Source organism: Diospyros lotus, chromosome 2 (genome assembly GCF_014633365.1).
Source record: "Diospyros lotus cultivar Yz01 chromosome 2, ASM1463336v1, whole genome shotgun sequence".
NCBI classification, from domain to species: Eukaryota; Viridiplantae; Streptophyta; class Magnoliopsida; order Ericales; family Ebenaceae; genus Diospyros; species Diospyros lotus.
This window is the reverse complement of record NC_068339.1, coordinates 47062646-47081075: the sequence shown is the minus strand read 5'-3', so window position 1 is coordinate 47081075 and position 18430 is coordinate 47062646. Positions and strand designations below refer to the sequence as shown.

The 18430-nt window shown below is 35.2% G+C and overlaps 1 protein-coding gene across 1 annotated transcript; it reads left to right on the top strand.

Annotated features, from left to right (window-relative positions):
- The first annotated feature begins 531 nt into the window (after positions 1 to 531).
- On the top strand, positions 532 to 18315 carry LOC127794565 (calcium-transporting ATPase 9, plasma membrane-type). Its single transcript, XM_052325763.1, has 33 exons — positions 532 to 1056; positions 1176 to 1292; positions 1397 to 1436; positions 2479 to 2594; positions 2679 to 2810; positions 2917 to 3006; positions 3974 to 4043; positions 4689 to 4759; positions 4861 to 4944; positions 5092 to 5169; positions 5249 to 5320; positions 5809 to 5892; positions 5989 to 6071; positions 6146 to 6254; positions 6326 to 6381; positions 6497 to 6539; positions 6638 to 6721; positions 6977 to 7114; positions 7705 to 7770; positions 7885 to 7983; positions 11233 to 11343; positions 11590 to 11757; positions 12194 to 12253; positions 13010 to 13174; positions 13247 to 13363; positions 14021 to 14119; positions 15448 to 15585; positions 15973 to 16073; positions 17121 to 17166; positions 17283 to 17417; positions 17572 to 17679; positions 17773 to 17864; positions 17951 to 18315. The coding sequence occupies exons 1-33, from the start codon at positions 850 to 852 to the stop codon at positions 18057 to 18059; spliced, it is 3288 nt and encodes a 1095-aa protein (XP_052181723.1). The 5' UTR covers positions 532 to 849; the 3' UTR covers positions 18060 to 18315.
- The last annotated feature ends 115 nt before the right edge of the window (positions 18316 to 18430 follow it).

The following is an 18430-nucleotide window of genomic DNA, read 5'->3' as shown; positions in this document are numbered from 1 at the left end:
AATTAAATGTGAGACATGTTTTCTTATTGTTTGAGAAAACCTGAACATTTTTTGAATTTCAAACTTTATATTAACATTTTTTTTAATGGCTAGTGTGTTTGGAAGATGTATACATATAGGGTAGGTATGAAGGCTCAAGATTGAGAACAAACTTGATAGAGCATTCAAACAATAGTGAGAATATTCGAAGTGTTGGAAGTGTACTGGCTGATAGAATTCTCAATCGTTAGTGATTTGTTTGTAATTGTCTCTTATTGTAAGTTTGTTATTTATATTCACTTGTTCTCAATCGTCAGTGAATTTTAAAAAATGTGAGATAAATTTGGAGTAAAAATTATTTATAATCGATAAATCTCTTAAAAAGAATTTATTTATTTATTTATTTTTTGATATGAGAACCCAGCTAATAACTTATATTATAAAAAAAATAAAAAATAAAAAATAAAAAATAAGAGAAAAAAATATTCATAATTAATAAATATTGCATGTGAAGGCGATCGAGAAGAAGTTTTCTACGATATGATTGTGTGATTCAGGCGAGAAAAACGGGGGAGAGATGAACGGCAGTGGCGACGGACATACGAACGGCAATGATTCGACGTGCATTTTGCCCTCTCAATTTGATAGACATTAATTAATTTGCTAACAATAGAAGAAGCCGATGGAATTGCATCTTCATCGATCCCTCGCTGCTGGTTGTTGCGCGCATTGATTTATCTTCAACTAAACTCGCCTGGTTTCCGGTCGGGAGGCCACCGTTGTTTCATTCTCTTTCTGCTAGCTGCTGCAGCGCTGTAACGCTGTGGCCTCTCGTTGAGGCGGCGGCGCCATCTCTCTCTGCCGCGCGCAATGACTTTTGCCCCCAATCAAACGACTTCGACGTCGGCAGGGCCGGCCGGCCACGGCCGAGACCGAGACCGCGACCGCGACCGCGACATGGAGGCCGGCGACTGGCCCCAAGACCAGCACCAAGAGGAGGAGGAGGAGGACTTCGTCGATCCTTTCGACATTGCCATCACCAAGAATGCGCCCGTCGAGACGCTCAAGAGATGGAGGGTACGTAATTTCAAGGGCTACATCAGTAGTTTGAATTAATTAATTAGTTTTGTTAATCACGCGGTGATTTAGAATTAATCATGTTATGTTGTTTGTTTGTTTGTTCTTGCCCTGATCAGCAAGCGGCGCTGGTGCTGAATGCTTCCCGTCGTTTTCGGTACACCTTAGATTTGGGGAAGGAAGAAGAGAAAGAGCAGCGACGACGCATGATTAGGGCCCACGCACAAGTTATAAGGGTACGCTCGCCCACACGCTAGCTGCTCCTCCTGAGGCCACCGCACTTCTTCTTCTTCTAATTATCTCTTAACTAATGTTTTACTTTGATTAATTAATTCATTAGGCAGCACTGCTTTTCAAATTGGCTGGCCAACGGGCAATTGGTACGTCTGCTTCTCTGTCTTCACACTCTAGCTAATTACTTCAATTACACACTTCAACTGATATTTTGTATTTGATTTGATACTTTACCTAAATTTCACCTAAATTTGAGAAAGACTATATTTCTCGATCAATATTTAACTTTGCAGCTCCACTACAGAGTCATAGGGAGTCACAAATAGATTTACAAAAAATGGGTAAAAAGTTAAAATTGCCCTCGCCTACTTTGTAAATTTACAAAGTGGACCATTGCCCCCGCCCTTACTTCTCTCTTCTCCCCTCTCATGGCCGCTGCCCTAGCCTTGCCACCGGCCTTGTCGCTGCTCCTCCGTTGCCTCGCTGCCATAGCTGCCGAGAGTAACGAGGCGACGGAGGCGCAGCAGCGAGGGCGGCGATGAGGCTAGGGTAGCGGCCATGGGAGGGGAGAGGAGAGAAGCAAGGCGGTTGCAATCTATGGGACGATGAGGGAGAAAGCAGGGTGTGGGGGAAAAATAGTCTTTTTATCCCCTTTCGATAAACCCGTCAGTAAGCCCGTCGGGCTTTCTAGCATTTTTCTTAACTTTGTCTTCTATTTCGTGTTATGCTCGTTGCATTTTTCTATTTTATAATAATTAATATTATTTTAACTAAAAAGACAACAAAAGAAAGTTAGTGGAACAAACAACAAATATCATAAAAAATTATTAAAAAACAAATGAATTTGAAAAATATTATACAGTAATAGCGTGACGGTCAAAGGCAATAGGTTGCAACTTTCCCTTTTTTTTTTTGTTGTCAAATCAGCTCTTCATCTTCGAAGTATTAGTTTTGAGTCATTTAGTTTTATTTAGTAAATATATTTTTGTCTTTTTTCTCAAATCATTATAATATAAGCTAACTCTCAAGAAGAATTATCGTAAAAAAAAATCGAGTGAAAGGTGAATTCCTCTCCTGAAGTACTTGACTAAGTTATGATTCTCGGAGATGATTAATGGCTAAATTTATATTTTTTTCCATTCCCTCGTTCTTGTAGTGGTTTACCTTAACTTTGGTTCATATATTTAGTGTTAGGCACTACAGCAACACCTCCAACTCCATGGGGCGATTATGGAATTGGACTAGAACAACTTGCTTCAATGACAAGGGACCAAAGTGTTTTGGAGCTACAACAATATGGAGGGGCAAGTCGATTATTATGATTTTCTGGTGTTAAATTATGTCACCTTGTTTTTGCCTATTTTTGATATTCCAGCAATCATTATCAGGTCAAAGGGGTAGCAGATTTATTAGAAACAAATATGGAGACAGGAATTGCTGGCGATGATGTTGAAGTAGCAAAGCGGAGGAATGCTTTTGGGACAAATACGTATCCTGTGAAAAAAGGGCGAACTTACTTGGTATACTATTGTCTTGAGGCTTTTTTTTTTTTGTTCCAAATGTTTTCTTCACTTGGCTCTACGCCTACGCATTCTTATCATTCTTTTGTGTGTTCTTATCCAACAGAGGTTTGTTTGGGAAGCCATGCAAGACATGACCCTAGTTATCTTGATGATAGCTGCTATAACATCACTTGCACTTGGCATAAAGACAGAGGTTGGCTTTGTCATTTGATGATTTATTTGTTTGTTTAATGATACTCTAAAAGTGAGCGAGGAGTAGTTGAATTTTATGTGTTGTCAGCAATATATTTTGCAATTTTATATGTCCACTCCAATTTGAAAATTTCCTTTTCTTGGTTCTCCTGTCATGTTGAAAATTGAAGCTCACAAGCTCAAACCATTTGGGTTATGAACTTCCCTTTTACAGTTCAAATGATTTAACCTGAGATATGCTTTGTTAAAACCAAATGCACTAACTGTTACATCTGCTCAATTGTTCTCTCAATATGTGAAATCCACAGCTCAACCTTCAAAGATGGGGAACTTATGTATTCTCGATGACTGTTCCTTGTGATGTATCTTCTTTGTGTTAGTTCCCCTGAGTGTACTCTTACTGCTGCCTGAAAATCAAGAATACATCAGTTAAGATGCAAGTTAAGAAAACTTTGCATATTAACTTGATGGAAGTTTTCCATTATGCTTGGCTGGAACTTTTACTTGATTGATGATTGAATTGAACTTCAATTCAAAGTTCAATAGGTATAGGTGGTTAGGTTGTCTATAATGGTGTCAGAAGCTCCATTATGATATATATACCTGCACTGGAAGAGCCTTGATTAAATATGTCACTCATTTTTTATATGACATCTAGACCTTTTTATAAATCTGGGTTTCCATAATCAGGCTTGCAATATGTATAGGAGTGAGTACATGAAATTTTGGGTACATGTCAAGAAATTAAAGCTTGTAGATCGCTTGCCAATGTAAAGTGAAGTTTTGCACTAATTTCTATTTCAGCTCTTATAGAGCTTATGTAGTAACACCTGGTTGTCCTGCTCCCCCAATTTCTATTTCCTTGCTGCTTGGTTCTTATAAATGGTCCTTGTTCAAAGATTTATCTTCGTCTTGCTTGTTCTCTTGCTCTACAAAGTGAATTGGTGCTTCTTTTTGCCTTTTCATAGGGCCTTGAAGAAGGTTGGTATGATGGGGGAAGCATTGCCTTTGCTGTTATTCTTGTAATATTTGTGACAGGTATGATCCACTGCTCATTATTGCTTTCCATTGTCAGTGTATTATTTATGTGAAACCAGACACTTGAAATCAATCTTTGATTGATCTTCAGTTAAATGCCCATTGGGATATCCAGGATTCTGTGTTCTTGTCAATGCAATGACTTTTTCTTATTAATGCGGGCAGGATCTTAACAGGATCAGGACTTGGGAATATGTTATTGATTGAGGATTGGATTGAGGCCAACGATTACTTGAAATTGGTTTTGCTATGTAATCTGTAGTTGCGTGTAGGATGAACCTTGGATATTTTCCTGGCCTAAATTTGATATTTCAGGCAAATTATTGTTTTGCCTTTCTATACTAAAGCTACTTTCTGGGAAGGATTTAATATAGTTCTTGTATAAAATTACTTGAAATTATTAATTGCACAAGGAAAAAGCTAATTCTAGACAATTGCTCTTTGATGAGTCCACATAGTAAATTCCATCATGCTGTCATTTTAGCCACATTTGACCTTCCTTACCTTCATGTTTGATTCTGAGGGAGGTATCTCTTTCGACTGCTTTATCATTTGATAGACAGGGTGACTTATTGCTTATATGATGAGGTCAACATTGGATTTTCCTGTACTAATGGAATCTCTTTTGTCTTCCAATTGTGATAGCGACTAGCGATTATCGACAGTCCCTCCAGTTTCAAAATTTAAATGAAGAAAAGAGAAATATACGCCTGGAGGTGTGTGCAATTATGGCTTGGTGCATTTTCTTATTGCTTGTCTATTAATTATCTATTTAAAGGCCTGGACACATTTTTAACTTTTTTTTATATTTATGCAGGTTGTTAGAGGTGGTAGGAGAGAAAAGGTTTCAATATATGACATTGTTGTTGGCGATGTTGTACCCCTAAAGATAGGTGACCAGGTGAGTCTAGCCAAATAAGGATTTGATTTGTTGGACATAGTAGTTTCTTTTATCTTGAATCCACTATTATAGCTGAAGATATAACAGGATTTGAACAAGAAACCAAAAAAAAAAAAAAATTATTTTGTTCCTTCTGTAATTTTCCAGGTCCCTGCTGATGGAATCTTAATTTCTGGTCATTCTCTTGCCATTGATGAGTCCAGCATGACGGGGGAAAGCAAGATTGTAAGCTGGTTAGATCTTAGTGTGAAGTATATTTAGATTATTGATCATAATTTTTATGAAGAGCTGTGCCATTTGGTAGGTTCACAAAGATCAAAGAACCCCATTTCTGATATCTGGATGCAAGGTTTCAGATGGTGCTGGAATCATGCTGGTAAACCACCTGTTATTCTATTTTACCTGATCTGTGCAATATATATATTATTATTGTATGTATGTCCTTCTAGGAATTTGATTGCGATATTAGAGGTCAAAGTCATTGCAGAGGAGATTGTGATAACAGTGGATTAGTAACCATGCCTAGGATCTTTGAGCTTACTATTAAATTTTTTCATCTGAAATTTTGAAAATAATTAGCATTATAATTTTAATACATGTTTCTGACTTGGGAAAAAATCAAGGGCAGTTTTGACAGTTGCTCTTGTTTTTGAATCCTTCCCACCTATGGTTTAGTGGTGGTTAATCTTTCATTATTGATGTAGTTTTACACATTGCTAAGTGATCTTTGTCTAAATGTTGAATTCCACATGCATATCAAATGAACTTATAGCACAGTCTAACCTTTTCTAGTTTGATATAATGACATATAATCAGTTGGGTTCTGCTGTATATGAATATAATAAACTCTTTTTCCATCATAAGGTAACCGGTGTTGGAATCAACACAGAGTGGGGATTGTTAATGGCAAGTATCTCAGAAGATACTGGGGAAGAGACCCCCTTGCAGGTTTTTTTTTAATGCCTCAATTAATTCTGCTTTCCATGATAATTATTAATAAATTTTGGGTCCAACATAAGGCTGTTTCTGGATGACCTATGATAGGTACGTCTCAATGGGGTGGCAACTTTTGTTGGCATAGTTGGACTTTCTGTGGCTATTTTTGTTCTTGCCGTCCTTCTGGCTAGGTAATTTCACATTTTTTATCAGTAATGTCTTGTTATGTGTTCAAAATCCTTCTAATCTGTTAAAATTTTAACAGATATTTTACTGGGCACTCACAAGAAGCAGATGGATCAGTTCAGTTTGTCAGTGGGAAGACAAGCGCGGGTGAAGCACTTGACGGAGTTATAAAAATATTCACTATTTCAGTAAGTGCCATTTTCTGTTTGCTAACTGTATTGGTGTTACTCCAATTTTGACTAATTACAGAATTATGTAGGTTACCATTGTGGTTGTTGCTGTCCCTGAAGGGCTTCCTTTGGCTGTTACCTTAACGTAAGTGTGCTTTGGTTATCTTTTGTAGTAGGAGTTTTACTGTTTTTGTTCTCCTTTCATTTTCTGTGATAATGGATAGTCTTTAATTTTATTCTTTACTTAAACTATGTGACAGCCTGGCTTACTCAATGAGGAAAATGATGGCAGACAAGGCCTTGGCAAGTATCTTGATTATTTCTTTGTGCCTATTGCATGATGGTTGTTCTGTAGACCGTGCAGTAATCAAATACAAAATTTCCTGGTTATTTCTGCACAGGTGCGCAGGCTTTCAGCTTGTGAAACAATGGGTTCAGCAACAACCATTTGCAGTGATAAAACTGGAACTTTAACCCTGAATCAGGTGGGCTATGGTTTATTTTGCTACTATTTGTTTGCTTTTATGCATATTTCAGATTCTCTTTCTGGATCTCTTCCCAACAAAGGGAAGTGGGGTGAAATTAAGCCGTTAAGCATGTAGTCCAGATTCTTTTGTTTCCAGAATTTTAAGATAATTTGATGCCAATTGCTCATGACACTCGGTGCATGATATTTCAAATTGTGTTGATGACAGATGACAAGGCCCTGATGTCTCATTTTTTAAATCATTTTACTACAGATGACTGTGGTTGAGGCTTATTCTGGTAGAAGGAAGATTGATCCATTGGATGATAGCTCTCAATTTGTCAAGGAGGTTTCCTCGCTGCTACATGAGGGCATTGCGCAGAATACTGCAGGGAGTGTTTTCACTGCCAAGGTATCTCTTTCTATTGCAGCATCACTAACTTTTTGTTTTTATTTTATTTTTCCTTATGTCTGTTTGGGGTGGATGAAGGTTTTTTTTTTTTGAAGAAACATTGAAGACAACTGAACATTGTTTTCCTATCTTCTTAAATGATTGGCCAATATGCATCTCAACTTCACAAACTTTACTACCAATTACTTGTATTGATTGCATGGGTAATAGATCCTCTTATGCCCTTGTGAATGATCAACCACCGTAATCTCAATTGAGCCAAACAATCAGCCAATGTTATGGGTGCTATTGGAGTTTAGTGATGGTATTCCTTCATGCATGCGTACTTTCATTTTGTCTCACAGGCTGAGGAAACACATCCCATTATCATTTTTTGAGGTAGCATGACATGATTTATTGCTGATCATGCCTTTTTAATACCATGCAGGAATCAAATTTTATTCTCTAGCATATATTTTATCTGTCATCTGCTTTGCTAAAAGATTCTTGTGTGGTTAGACTGTGAGAGATGTTCATATGTTGACATTTGAGTTCCATGTAATTTCCAACTAATCAGACAAATCCATCTTTGATTGTTTCTAAAATGATAGGGTGGTGAAGGCATAGAGGTTTCTGGATCTCCCACAGAAAAGGCTATCCTTCAATGGGCTGTTAAGGTACCCTCCTGATTTTTCTGTCTTTTCCCCTTCCTTTACAGTATTTCATTCCTTCTGATTGATTTTCTTCACTTGAGTTGACATAGATTGGTTTTATTGTATTTGTTATTGTAGTTGGGGATGAACTTTGATGCTATCAGGTCAGAGTCTACAGTTCTAAATGTTTCTCCTTTCAATTCAGAGAAGAAGCGAGGGGGTGTTGCATTAAGAAAGGTAATTGATTCACTTTTATTCTTAGTGGCTTTTTTGTCCTTAGACAAACTGTTGGATGGACTTAATAGTCTTTGCGTGAGAAAACCTTATTATCCTAAGTTACAATTTTTGGGCTAACAAATTTGTTGATTTTGCTTTTAGAATTTCATATGAGAAAAATCTGTGGTATTTTGGATTGCTCAAATATAGATCTAAACCATATCTAGTAACCAATTGCAAACAATATTGTAAGTAACTCTTATAACTCAGCCAACATTAATAGAAGACATTCTCATGCAAGATGCAATGATTTTTACATGGAAACCTTTTATTAAGGAAGCAAACTGATGGTCCTCTAACCAGACTGATCAAATGGAACACTACTAATAGGATAATGACAAAAACATGATACAATCAACCTATCCAATCTGACTTGGGTTCAAATGTATTTTAGCCAACATTGATCAAAACATTAATGGCCATTTCCAGGTTCTGGTCCTTTATTTGGATCAACATGGAAACAACTATACTAATCCTATTTTTAGATTCTACCTACTAGCTTGGCTCACAAGATAGGGTATGATAGGATAAAATCTCCTAGGAGATAATTTTTAAGGAGATGATATACATGGGGAATTTATGTTGTATATAATTTGAGGTAAGGATAAAACTAAAATTACAAAATTGCCCATGCATTATTGAATTACATGTTTATTTTATAAAAAATATATGTATGTATTGTATAATTTGACTTATAGTGTTGAAGGTATTACTCATTATCACAGTTTACCCCAAGCCCAAATAAAGAAGGGTTGCATTAGGTAATTTCACGTGATCCTTAAATTCCTTTAAAGATATGAGAGAAGTGTTGTCAGATGACTATAAAACCAACTCTATTGTATGGCATTGAATGCCAAACTATTAAGTAACATGTCTAAGATATCAGCATTATTGAGTTGAGATGTCAAGGTAGGTTTGCTGCCATACAAGAAGAAACAATTAAAAATGAGGTTATTTGTAATAACATTAGTGGTGCTCTATTGAGGACAAGATACAAGAGACATATTTAATGTTGTTTAGACATATGAGAGGAAGACCAATAGACGTGTCTACAAAGAAAGTGGAAGGAAGGAAAGAAGTTTGCAGCAAAGGATCTAGAGAAAGGCCAAAAAGATTTGGTGAAATTTCTTAGTCAAGACGTTGAATATAATTGCCTTACAAAAAATATGATAATAGATAGAAATGATTGGTGAGCTTACACATATAAAGCTGAGTAGTTGGATTAAGCTTCGTTATTATTGTTATTGTTGTACTTTATGTGTTATATATTATTCATATGCTAGTATAATTGTGAAATAATTATGTTATAGTTCTATGATAATATGTTTTTATATTATGTTAATGCATTACCAAAAATAATTATACCAACTATGTTCCATAATGGTTTTTTTATTTATTTACATAATATAAATGATTATATCAATAGTGTAAGTGCTTACAATTATGAAATAGTTATTAATAAGATTTTATGATGTATTTTCTATATGTCACCAAATTTTACTATAATTTGCTTTATAATAAATTAAAAATTAAATATAGTTTTTAGCATGTAATTATAATAATACCATAATTAAGTAGTAGTGTATAATACTATATTTCATCAAAGTTACAAATTGTGAAATGTCATTATTATATATTTATAACTTCAATAGATTATGTCCTAATTTTGTAATCAAGATATAATATGTAACATGTTGTTATATTTTATACTTTAGGTTATATTAAATGTAACATTATGTGCCATCATATAAAAGGGGTGTCTATTGCATGAGGCTCCTTGCTTTGCTATCATATGTAAATGTAATATGATAATATAAGTAATGAATACAGTATTTTATACTGAAGCAACAACATACTATACACAAATGAGGATATTTTGATCACTAAGTGGTAAATTATAAGGATAATATAGTAAATTTGCACCTTATCAAGAAGGGTCTTTATCTTGGGAGATGGTCTAGATTTCATATTGTTTGATCTGACAAAATTTACTTTGGTCATTGGTTACCTAACACAACTCGCCATTTTTATTTGGGTTTTGAACCAGCTTAAATAGGAGGAACACCTTCACCGTTAGAAGTGTTGGGGGGATTACTCAATTCATAGACAGAGTTAGTAAAATTGTTGTTGTATCTTGAGAGATGGTACCTAAACCTTCATATAGTATATGTGTTCCGTGTGCATAGAATATGAGATTATGTTGGAAGATGGTATGCCATCTTGCCAAGTTGCACAAAACTAGGATAAATAAAGTCACCTTATCATTTTCCTTTCTTGAAACCAACATGACCTAAGTATGCCTATCCTTTCACGAATGAAATTACCTTTTGCATTTGATATATTAGGTATGAAGTAAGGCAACCTTGTTATTTGGTTAAAGGAGTTTCCCATGTTTGAAGCATTATTCTTGGAATTCTGCAATTGTATTCTGTGTTTTTTTCGCCCATCAATTAGATGATTGGGTTACTTAAGTGTTTTTTGTTTTTTTTTTTTCATTTTCTTTTTTAGGAATCATTGTATAGAATAATAACAAATCACAAGCCTTAATGCCACTACATGGGGTTGAGAATCATTACCTACATTAAGAAAATCATTTTGGCATAAAAGAAATAAATACTACAATTAAATGGGATATAAAGGATGCATTGCTCATTAAATACATAGTAATTTTTCCTTCAAAAGGATTCTACTATGATTAAAACTGGCATATAGAGTATGTCTGCCATGGTCATCACATCTATGTAACACTCGATGCTTTTGTTTCTTGCTTTGAGGCAAATTGGAATGAACTCTGCATATTGATCAAGTCCTACTACTCACGTTGAGATAACTATGTTTTAGACTCTTCATTTGTAAAGTGGAATTGGACTTTGTGAAAATAAGTAAACAATCAACTGCATGAACTTTTTTTTTTTTTTGTAAGTTCAACTGCATGAACTTGTTGTTACTAAAATGATATTAGTTATTGGCTTAAGTTTATGCCCATCTTTTGAACAAATACCATTGATTTTGGGTTATCCTCTTTATGCATGATATACTTCTTACTTGGAAGTGTGATGTACACTTTTGATTCTGAAGAGCTGTATCTATCCCCGTTTGACCTAGGCCACCACTTTCTTCATTTTAAATTTACTTTTCTGTGTTCATTATGATACTGAAATTCCACCGTTTAATCTAATGTAATAATCTTTTTACCCATTTTAACTGCAGCCCAACTCTGAAGTTCTTATACATTGGAAGGGAGCAGCAGAAATTGTTCTAGCCTCGTGCATAGGATATCTTGACACCGATGGAAGCCTGCACTCCATTGACAACGACAAGGTCAATAATAAGCTTATGTTCTCTACCCCAAAAAGGATTATTTGTCTGTTTGTTTTGTAATTGGATATAAGAGGAAATTCATTGGCAATGAGGTAGAATTGTAACAAATGAAATATTGAGGACATTATGTATTTTCAAGTCTATGCATTGCTATATATTTGCAGAAAACCTCCGATGCTTAGAACAACAATTCGATGTGGCTTAAAGTGTTAACAAAGGGTTGTGATGTTTCAACTCTTTCTGCAGGCCTTCTTCAAACAAGCTATTGATGATATGGCTGCAAGAAGCTTGCGATGTGTTGCTATTGCATATAGATCATGCAAAATGGAGGAAGTTCCTACTAATGAAGAGCAACTAGAAGAATGGGTCTTACCTGACAATGATCTTGTATTGCTGGCAATTATTGGCATAAAGGTAACTGTATAACTCATCTAACCCTAAAAGTTCTTCCCATTTTGTTTCTTCATTCTCCAAGTGACTACTATATAACATTCCGCAGTTTGTCTACGACATCTGTGCATAGAGTGTCAACAGTAGTTAAGCAACTAGACTGCTGGTTTAGAGTTCTGATCAGTAACGGGTTCAGTTAAAGGTTAAAAGAAAAAATGATTGGGGACACAAGCTAATCATTTCTTAACAGTACAAAAACAAAAAGCCAAATTAGTTTTTTTTTTTTTTTATCTCGGTAATTAGCAATTTTTGTGGCTTTTCTTTTGGACTTTACAGGATCTATTTTATTAGCTTCTTGTATGGAGGACAAACTAAAAATGAAATTTCAAGAAATATTTTTGTTGAATGAAGAGTACTTTCTCCATATACATGTTCTAATATTACATATTTATCTGTGTAGGATCCTTGTCGCCCTGGTGTCAAAGAGGCTGTGAAACTCTGCACAGATGCTGGTGTTAAGGTAATTTTTAACTTCTTTTTTGTTGTCTATATATACTTGCTAAGTTAATGGAATCTACTGAATTAATAGCAACCTATGACTACAATAGTGGCAAAAAATGACAAATTAGTCTGGGTATTTCATATAACAGAATATGTTTTTCTTCTATAGTTCAGAAAGATTACATTTTTTAAACCTTTTGACATAGCATTACGGCAATGTTTATCGTCTATTGGAATATTAGTGAACCATTTGAAAGCATTCGGCAATGGCTCCTCATCTTGGTAACTAGGTATTCTTTATGATTTCTGAATTAATTGTACATATTTAGTTGGTTCTTAAAAAAGCCATAATTTTGAGTAAAGTTCAGTGCAGTTCTTTATTCCAGTCTTCTTAAGAAAGAAATAATGTGTTTGAAGACAGCAATCTGTAGCTTCTTTCCAGATCTTGGTTAAAAAAGAAATGTACCTAGGTGGCGAGGATGAAAATTCATTTTTTTCTTTTCTTTGGAGTAGGTTCAGTGATTTTCCTTTTAATTATATACTTCTGTATTGAGTAGTGTAATGCCCCTTATGTTTATGGAACCTTAATATCTGAGGACTCCATATAAATAAGACAGAAGGTTGCTTTAATAAGGATATGATTGCTTTTATGGTACTCATTTTTCTCTCTGTTAATGCAACTTCTAGACAGTTCATGCTATTAAATACCTTATATAATGTGCTTTTCCTGGTTGAGGAAATGATGATGGGAACCTAATTTCTGTTAAACTACTAGGTACGCATGGTGACTGGTGATAATATTCAAACAGCAAAAGCAATAGCTATGGAGTGTGGAATACTTGCCCCAGATGCAGATGTCAGTGAGCCTAATGTTATTGAAGGAAGGATATTTCGTCAATTATCAGAGAAAGAAAGAGAACAAGTGGCACCCAAAATTTCGGTAGTTTGTGTACTCTGAAATTTCTATGACCACATCTGATATCTTTGTGAACCTAACCTGTTATCTGTATAGGTTATGGGAAGATCTTCTCCTAGTGACAAGCTTTTACTCGTTCAAGCATTACGTAAAGTAGGGGAAGTGGTTGCTGTAACTGGAGATGGAACTAATGATGCTCCTGCACTGCATGAGGTTTGACTCACTCTCTCTCTCTCTCTGTCTCTCTCTTCTCATGATGCATCTGGTTGTTCCCCCAAGCATGAAAGACGTACTTTACAAAAATATTGCTGTCTCATCTCGATATGGTCGGGACAATGTATTGCAAAAGTATCCTGCATTCACTGAGGGATTGGATATGTTTAACTTCCAAAGTCCCAAGGTAGGAATTTGGCTATTATGTTCTTGTGCAGCAAGCAACAACATCAAGTGACAGTGGAGAAGGTTCAATTTTCATTTGGTTGATGAATATGTCAATCAAGTTGGAAATCTTTTCTAAATTTTTAAATGTGCATATTCATAGAATTCAAACATGCTTTTTTAAGGGAACATATAGGCTCTTGTCATGTCAGTCTCTCTAACCTACCAAAGAAGTGTCATCCTCTCTATCCATACTGTCATAAAGTGTGGAAGGAGATTGTTGTATTCTGCCCTCAAATGGAAAGGGAACTTTGAAAGGACTCTCTGCTTCCTATTATGCGGCTTGGACTTCATTTAGGTCTAACTGCAGTAGTTGTCTGGTATATTCATTTAAATCAACACTTTAGATGTTTCTTGATATGGTAAAATTTCTATTTAATAATAATTTTTTTAGTTGAAGCTGATTGAATCTTTATTCTTTATATGTTTTAGGCAGATATAGGTCTTTCCATGGGCATCCAAGGAACTGAGGTTGCTAAAGAGAGCTCAGATATAATTATCTTGGATGATAATTTTGCATCTGTTGTGAAGGTTAGTCTGATCTCATGCTTATTTATATTACAATCAGGAAATTGAGAAATTATTTTTCTAGGAATTTTATAACCTACCTCTACCGTAGGTATTAATGAAAACACCTTCCCCCTTGCTTCACTATTAGCTGAAATGAGTATATATTATTAGCAAATGATATTGTTGTTCCAGGACTAATTTTATCTTGAACTTTATCTACATTCTATGGCAGCATATCTAAATCCCCTTTCTTTTTATTTGTTAGTTTGGTAATTTCTTCCCGAGTTATTGGCAATTTTGTGAATGAAATGTCAAGGTCTTAGTTAACAGCCTCCATTTGAAGCAAGGGTACGGCTACATAAAAAATTGGCCCTCCCCCAATCCTTTCAGAATGGGGAGCTTCTGAGGACACCCTTTTAGTCAGTTGAAATTTTCATGAATTTACACCTGTTTATCTCAAGGCCAGGATGTGGGAGGAAATTTTTCTCAAAATGTACAGGTGTGGAAATTGCTAAGATAGTTTCTGAAATTTTGATGTAGGACATTCACTCTTGTGTTATCCATAAATGATGACCACAAAAATAATGATTCCAACCGTGTGTTGAGTTCTTACAACTTTTCTGTCATGTCCAATCTCATCCTACATCTACATTTTTACAGCGCTAACTGCTGACAGAAACGGTATTCTTTTACTTGAAATAGGTCACATAGTTAAGTCTTCTTCATTAGATTTTGGACCTGCTAGTTGACCAGAAAGCTTGTACAATCTCTTTGATCAATTTTATTAAATATTTAAATTGGACATGCGTTAATTTTGCAGTCTTACTCTGATAGGGGGCTGGAAAATGATTTAGGAACTCGTCAGTCAGATGGTGCAGCCAGACATTTGTACTTTTTGAGTTGTTACAAAAGATGGTTCTATAGATAGTAGACAAATAAAAACCATTTTCAAATCATTCATTACTTGAATTAGAGCTGGCTTTGAATTGTAGCTGAAATAAATTATTGACACACATGCTTATATGATTTCATATATTTATTCTTTTGTCACAGTAAATAATTTATATTACACGAATACATGATGGGAATTATTTCTCTGGCTCTCTTTCTTTCTTTTACTTTCTCTAGATGGCTCATGAATGGATGAGAAAGGGGTAATTAACATTAACTATTTCCCCAAAGAGGAGTGACATCCAAATCTGGTTGTGTTCTGTCTGTTTCCAACGTTCTGTTTCCTTCTTTGTCCCCCCCCCCCCCCCCCCTTTTTGTTGGTGTGTCTGTTTTTGGAGGAGGTGGCATTTAAAACCTCTTCGCATGGTTGTTTCACTATCAAATTTGTCTGCTTGTAGGTTGTTCGCTGGGGTCGTTCTGTGTATGCAAATATTCAGAAATTTATCCAGTTCCAGCTTACAGTTAATGTTGCAGCTCTGGTAATTAATGTTGTGGCCGCAATTTCTGCTGGTGATGTTCCATTAAATGCAGTACAGGTTGGAGCTCTCTCTCTCTCTCTCTCTCATGAATATTATTCTTTTGCTGGTAACAATATATAATTCTAAGCTGATACCTGGCATGTCACCTTCTTTGGAAATGCTGTACAAAATTGGCTTCTGGCTGGGCCATTAATTTTTGTGTTTTATTATCAAACAATTTTCCTCAAAATTTCTAAGCAGCAATGCGGGAAAGAAGAGATATAAATCATAAATAACTTGAACGCCATGGTGTTTAGATAGGATATTTTATCTTTGATCATGACTATTTCATTTCCCAATGTAAAAAAAAAGAAGGTGAAATTCACATGATAATCATGATTGAAATTTCAGTATTTGGTGAGTGAATCTTCCAGTTCTTGTATATAAAGTTTCTTCTTGGTGCAGCTTCTGTGGGTTAATCTTATCATGGATACTTTGGGAGCATTAGCTCTGGCAACTGAACCGCCCACTGATCATCTTATGCATAGGTCTCCAGTTGGTAGAAGGTCAGTAGGCTTATTTTCATATGCAATATGATGCCTACCAAATAATTCTGAAGCTTGATCTATTATCATTTTTACATTCTAAGTGGCTTTATGATGTCAGGGTATGAGATTGATAATGGGATTCCTCAACTTTGTTTCATGATGCACATAGTGAATGGCTGAAAACATAATGTTCAATAGGAGTTGATTGATGTTCATTACAGGTTTATCTGCTTTGTGCATATGACTGGCTGGCTTTTCGCGAGTAAGGATAGTAGAGGGATAGTGATTTAAACATTGATCCGAAATTACAACATATCTCCCACATCACAGTTGATGTGCAATTCTATTTATCTATATAAGAGATCCCAAGTCTAACACCAAAACCCTACCTGGTTTAGTAATCTTATATTGTGCACGGGTCACTTGTTTTACAAATGTTCCTTCTGAACAGAATCCAGTTGTTACTGTTCTCCATTTCCTGGTTTGATGTAGCCTTTGCATTTTCTAGTATTTCTAATGGCAAAAATCAAGAGAAGTTGACAATCCATTTCAATAATTAAAGATTTCATAGCTGTTTTGACATATTGCAATTATAAGATTTTGGGGTTTGTTATGCTTTAGTTAAATGCTTGACTAGATAACTTAGCAAAAGAAAAAGAAAAAAATTGCTTGACTAGATATTGATAATTTCTGGATATATTGAGAATTAGGTCTGATATATGTTACTTGGGTCAAGTTTTAACCCTTGGATTGCTTTGCTGTTTTACCCCCCTTGGCAAAATCTTGAGTTGGAGACTATAATTTAAGAGTGACAAAAAGCTATTTGGTCAATGGAATGCATGACTTCTGAGTCTAATCCTCCTTCTTGTAATGCAGCTAGCGTTATTTTTTATTTGATTACAGAATATGTCTCTTTTTATTGTCTGTCCTATTTATTTTTTACTTTATTTTTTGTTGTAGAAATTGAAAGAGTTTTAATTATCAAAATGAATGGTTTTTTGCTTCATTGGAATTTTTCTGTTATTGATAAATTATTATCAATTATTTTTTATTTCTTATTTTCAGGGAACCTCTTATAACCAATATTATGTGGAGAAACTTACTTGTTCAGGTTGTCACGATTCTAGTTGCATTGCTTTTTACAAGACTTATCTTTTTTGGTCTTCGACAAATCTTGAGATATGCAAAAAAAACTTGGCCGTTACTGATTGTTGTAGACTTTTGCAGGCTTTGTATCAAGTTAGCGTTCTCCTTGTTCTGAACTTTTCAGGAAAGAGTATCCTTAACTTGAATCACGACAGCACCGAACATGCTAATAAAGTGAAGAATACCTTGGTATTCAATGCATTTGTCTTCAGTCAAGTAAGTCCATCGGCCTCTTATCTTAGCACAAACATACAGTTTTTTCCCACCTCCCTTGTGTAGTGTAGGAGTTCTTTGCTTAGGTTGCAAACGCCATTTTCGGCCGTGCAGTTTTATTTCTAAGCTGCAAACTCGCTAACTAGTTCGATTACAGATATTTAATGAGTTCAATGCTCGAAAGCCAGATGAAATCAATGTTTTTAGTGGAGTCACAAGAAACCACCTATTCATTGGGATTGTGGGAACAACATGTGTACTTCAGGTGGGAGGGAGGTCACTTTGTCCTTAGAAGCCATTATTATCGTTGCCTTTGCCATCGGTTGACGTTAACAATACTGCTTCCGTTGTAAAACAGGTACTTATCATTGAGTTTCTTGGAGACTTCGCCTCAACGGTTAGACTCAACATCCAGTTATGGATCGTTTCCCTTGTTATTGGGATTATCAGGTTAGTTCATTTCCTGGTATTAGCAGTAAGGAGGAGAGACAATCACAAGAGTCTTTTCTGAGCTATAATTCTTTTGGGTATCGCAGTTGGCCCCTTGCAGCGGTTGGAAAATTGATTCCGGTGCCGGAGACTCCTTTTGTCAAAATGTTCATCAAGCCATACCAGCGATGCATAGCTGCTCGTGCTGCGTGTTAATCATATTATATCATAAAGCGTGTCACCCAAACTGCTTGGCTTTTATCTAATTCGTTTGAAGTTTGAACTAACTTTACATAGTTTGGGTGATTCTTATAGACTTTACTGCGTTTGATTATGATCCCTTGCAAAAATTATTCAGCTCGTTAAAACTGTAAATGGAAGGGTATTAGAGAGCATCATCATCCATCCATTAACTTGTGCTCTTATTGGAACAGTCAAATATATATTTTGGTCCTTGTATTTACTTAAATTTTTTGTTATTTCAATTACATTATAAATTATATAATTTCGAATCAATTGTATCAATAAATTTGTTGAGGACAATAAATTAAACATATTTCAAGAATATAATTAAAATAACAAAAAGT